We start from the raw sequence: 4,981 nt of genomic DNA, 5'->3' as shown, positions 1-4,981 counted from the left end.
AAGTCGCTTTGGATAAAAGCGTCTGTTAAATGACTAAATGTAAATGTAAATATTTTCTATAAAAACGTTAATGCCCCTAGCTTTGGTTTTATATTTAATTTAATTACATTAATGTTATAAGTTGAGATTTACAATAAATATTTTAACTGCTATATGTAAAAGGAATACTGCTGTAAAAAAGCACCATATTTGTTTAAAGTGTTTGCAAACCAAGTGTTATTGCACTTTTGTTCATATAGCCATACTTTTAAAATAAGTGCGCCATACACTACTTTTGAATTAATTATTGAATTTTGCGCATAATAATGCGATTAATCGCAGAAAAATAATGTGATTAATCGCTATTTAAAAAATAATAATAATTAATCGTTGCCCAGCACTAGTTTATTTTGCTCATGTCCAGTTCAGACCTTGAGCTTACAGTTCTCTGCCATGCACGCTTTCATTACTGACTTCCATTTATACTGATTACTGACTCTTTGAATACATTTGTTAATTATGATTTGTTGTTGAATATACTGCTTATTTCGCTACTTGCCCGTCAGTGTTGGCTCTTGTTCATGTTGCAATTGTGAGCTGGTTGTAACAGCACTAACATGAATATTACATTACACATTTTACCTTACACTGACATAAAACCCCACTTATATATTACAATCCAATAGAGGAGGTCAGTTAGTGTTCTAATGGTTTTTGATTAAACAAAACAAGGTGACTGGGACAACTAAAAATATCTAAGTAAGAGATGTAAGAGATAAGCTTTCAATCTGAATAGGTGTCCAAATAGATGTCCTTTACCTACCTATATGTATACATCAGTAATAAGTCTTCATAAATCTTATTATGCTTTGTTTATTGAATATATGTCATGAATCTCAAAACACAGAGATTAAAATTCACCACTTCCCATGTACAACACAATCTAGGATTTTTAAAATCATACATATATTGAAAGACATTAAAAATTACAGTAATATTTTCATTCAAATGTACCTTTAACACCTGATTTTAGTTTTCACAAAACAATACAAATTGTAATTTTATTTTATACTTTATATATAAGGCAATGTAAATGTTTAAATTTAAGATTAAAAATCTATTTCAACAATGTAAATTAACACAAATAAAATAATTAAAAACCAACATAGTACAAATAAAGTGTAATTGCCAACTAACTAAAGTAATCATATGTTCCTGTATACGTTCAATGCATATTAGCATTGATTTTTTTTTAACTATGAAGACATAATGGTAATTTCTTTTCTAATGGCAACATCAGCTCACAATCTAACAAACAACATCCTATGATTTAGTCAAAGACAGAGACAGAAAATGCATCTAAGCAAACTAAAATGACAAACATTCTTATGATAATTAAAGAAACACGTGTTCAGGCCAGCTTGTGGACATCTATTTTAGGGGTGCTTTTCATGGAAAGGGGGCATTATTATCTGTGACATCCCTGGTTACTTGACATTTTGTCAAGCTCAGCTTATTTTCTAATTGCTCGAGCAGTTTCTGCCAATTCATTTAATCCTTTTCTCAAGAATAACTGAGTAGAAGCAAAGGACAATCCGGCAGCAACAGCACTGCCCACAACTGGAATCAAACTCAGCAATTCTTCAGCAACAGAAACTGATATAAACATAGCAGATGTCTGTATTGTGGTCATTGTTTTATTTCTAATAGCAGCTGCAAACTTTGATTTATCCCGACATTCCAGCAAGGGCTTGTTTACTTTTTCTGTGAGCCTTTTCAGTGATCTGTCATCCAAACCAAATGCATAGTAGCATCTGGTGAAGAAAATCAATATCATGCTTGCATCACATGTTGTTGATAGTCCAGGCAAAGGGACCTCAGCAATTCTTCAGCAACAGAAACTGATATAAACATAGCAGATGTCTGTATTGTGGTCATTGTTTTATTTCTAATAGCAGCTGCAAACTTTGATTTATCCCGACATTCCAGCAAGGGCTTGTTTACTTTTTCTGTGAGCCTTTTCAGTGATCTGTCATCCAAACCAAATGCATAGAAGCATCTGGTGAAGAAAATCAATATCGTGCTTGCATCACATGTTGTTGATAGTCCAGGCAAAGGGACGGCTGCTATGCCAGCAGAGGCAAGAGATACAGCCCAGATCAGACCTTTAAACATTTTGATCTTCTTCTCAAGACATTCAGCAGAGCACACAGGCCAGGCTTGTAGAAGAGCAGATCTCTTGTGTTCTGGGAGCTCTTCTGCTAGTGTGGTTTGAAGTATTTCAAAATCATATTTATCCAAGAAAATAGAGGAAATCAAGAAAACTTTGGGGTTTCCCAGTTTTTTTAGGTTTTTTTGACAATCCTCTCTTATTTTGGCAAGCACTTTCAGCTTATCTAATCCTTCGTTCCCCCTTTGCTCGGCAAAGATGTCATTGTCAATCTTAGAACGAACAAAGTAAAAGCTTTTCTTGCATTTTCTTATTTCTTTAGCCAGCATGACGTCATTCTCCATGAACCTCTCGGAGTTCAAGATGATGAAGAAATCATAGGTGTTAAATTTGACATCTTTAAGGTATTTTTTTGCTTTGAAGTTTGGACTTCCTATTCCAGGCAGGTCCCAGATCTTCACATTTGGCATTCCAGGATGCTCATACATGGTGGGCTCCGTTGTAGTTTCTGTGACTCCAGTAGGAGCTGCTCCATCTTCATCTTTACGTAGACCTCTAAGTGCATTTATAAAGGAAGATTTCCCAGCTCCTGTCTTTCCAGTCACAGCGATGATAAGCGAGACATTTACGAGCTCGTCAAATTTGTCTTTAGCTTTTGCTGTAGCCCGTTCCCATGTAGACTCGCCTGATGCAGTTATTGCCTCATCAACCACAGAGTCTTGAGTAGCCATGTTTTAAACTGCAAAGTTTGTACAAATATCTTAAATATTCATTCATTCTTGAAAGTTAAAGAATGTAAGAATGTTAATTATAATATTGATAAGAATACGAATATTAATAATCTGTTATAATAATCAACAGGTACGGTAGTGTGATCCTCATTCAGTGCTTATGCTGTTTGTTTAATAAATGGCGTGAAGAGAGTGGCTTAGAAGCCTTGTTATGTTTTGAAGGTGTTGTTCTGCTGTTCCAAGAGTCAGGTTGGACCAGTAATTCTATATTTAGTTTCAATTCTCTGTGTGTATGTGCTGTACATGTGGAAGAATTGACAATAAAGCAGACTTGACTTGACTTGACTTGACTTTACGTAGACCTCTAAGTGCATTTATAAAGGAAGATTTCCCAGCTCCTGTCTTTCCAGTCACAGCGATGATAAGCGAGACATTTACGAGCTCGTCAAATTTGTCTTTAGCTTTTGCTGTAGCCCGTTCCCATGTAGACTCGCCTGATGCAGTTATTGCCTCATCAACCACAGAGTCTTGAGTAGCCATGTTTTAAACTGCAAAAAAAATATAAAAGTAAATTAAACATTACTTTATGCTTGAAGCTTGAATACTGCATGAATATTTATAATTTCTGTTATAATAGTCGTCATATAGTTTCAGTGGTTTGATTTCCATTCAACCCTGAAGTTCTTTGTTTAATGAATGGAGTCAACATTAATAGCTCTCCCAGTGTTTCCCAGTAATGACTTTGGCAAAATGACCACATAACTTAAAATAAAGTGATCAAACAAATGTAGTACAGGTGCATCTCAATAAATTAGAATGTCGTGGAAAAGTTCATTTAATTAAAAGAACCAAAGACTTAAACTACTTCAGTCTGTGTGCACTGAATTTATTTAATACACGAGTTTCACAATTTGAGTTGATTACTGAAATAAATTAACTTTTCCACGACATTCTAATTTATTGAGATGCACCTGTATATGTTTACATGAAAACTTAATTTTCTCTCCACACAAAAGGTTAGTAGGAAAACAATGCAGATTCAAACAAAGCATTAAAATTACCTTAATTTCTTGGTTGCAGCAGTAGTAGTCTCTTCGTATTTTGTTGAGAGCCTTGTGTTTCTCTTCAGTTACAATGAGGCTTGAGAATTTTCCCCTCCTCCAAGATATATAAAGTCTGGCAATCCTTTCAAGTGAGCTTAGAAATGCTGTACGAATCTCAAAAGGCAGAACATGAATATGAACTAATGTGAAACATTGTAACATACATATTGGTTATAGTGATTATCTAGTTATATGTTTGTGTATTTTGAACATACCTTGAACTTTTTTGAAACAGTCAACTTTACATAAACCTGTGTACTGTAATAGCCCAAATGCAATAATGCATTCTTCCTGTTGCAGCATAGAGATCTCCAAAAAGGGGATGGGAACTCTGAAAGGGGTGGGGCATCTACCCACAGGACTTGAACTCCTGAGAGTCTTAAATTACAGGTGTATTTTACAGTGAGGCTCTTACGATAAGATAGTTTTTTAAAAGGCTGTCCTCCTTTGAACATTTTATCATTATTTTAAATTTACAGACCAAGAAAAATAAATTAAATATTATGTATATAAGAATATATTTTTAAATAAATATAGAAATAAAATTAGATCAATCTATTAAATATAAACAAATAAATATTTCCTTTTCCAGAAATAATATATTAATAACTTGATGTTTCTAATGATGTTTTTTCAAATAAACATATAAATTAAATAAAAAATAAACTAACCCATTAGGTGAGTGCACAGCATACACAGCAAAAAGCCCAGTGTTAAATTAACTCTCCTGGGAATTTATTTGAGTCCACACTCTTGAGCAGGAGTGGGCACTTCCAGTCCTTGAGGGCCACTGTCCTGCAGAGTTTAGCTTCATCCCTAATCAAACAGCTGATAAATCTAAGCACAATCTTCAGGATTTCTTGAAAATTGTGGGCAGCTGTGTTTAATTAGAGATCCCTGTCAACAATTTCCCTGCGTTCCATTCAGAAGGGCTCATCCCTATGCCCTAATCCCTTCAAAGGGTTTACCCTCCGGAGTGAGAGCTTCGAAAGGTTGAA

At 34.5% G+C, this 4,981-nt stretch overlaps 1 protein-coding gene across 3 annotated transcripts; it reads right to left on the bottom strand.

Moving 5' to 3' along the window:
* Positions 1-1,366: 1,366 nt before the first annotated feature.
* On the bottom strand, positions 1,367-4,255 carry LOC107661920 (interferon-inducible GTPase 5-like). Of its 3 annotated transcripts, none has more exons than XM_016451714.1 (4): positions 4,199-4,255; positions 3,942-4,087; positions 1,856-2,888; positions 1,367-1,610 (listed from the first exon to the last, which is right to left on the bottom strand). In XM_016451714.1, exons 3-4 carry the CDS (start codon positions 2,878-2,880, stop codon positions 1,493-1,495), a joined length of 1,143 nt encoding a protein of 380 aa, XP_016307200.1. In that variant the 5' UTR covers positions 2,881-2,888; positions 3,942-4,087; positions 4,199-4,255; the 3' UTR covers positions 1,367-1,492. The 3 variants fall into 3 exon arrangements, 2 of the variants coding, with proteins under 2 accessions (XP_016307200.1, XP_016307199.1); XM_016451713.1 differs by having other exon boundaries at positions 3,942-4,097; positions 4,199-4,248; XR_001631154.1 differs by lacking the exons at positions 1,367-1,610; positions 1,856-2,888 and adding an exon at positions 3,255-3,428 and having other exon boundaries at positions 3,942-4,097; positions 4,199-4,248.
* Between the last annotated feature and the right edge of the window lie 726 nt (positions 4,256-4,981).

The sequence above is a fragment of the Sinocyclocheilus anshuiensis genome, unplaced genomic scaffold (assembly GCF_001515605.1).
Source record: "Sinocyclocheilus anshuiensis isolate Anshui unplaced genomic scaffold, SAMN03320099.WGS_v1.1 scaffold1040, whole genome shotgun sequence".
NCBI lineage: Eukaryota > Metazoa > Chordata > Actinopteri > Cypriniformes > Cyprinidae > Sinocyclocheilus > Sinocyclocheilus anshuiensis.
Note: the sequence above shows the minus strand (reverse complement) of the source record. Positions and strands in the feature narration are given on the sequence as shown.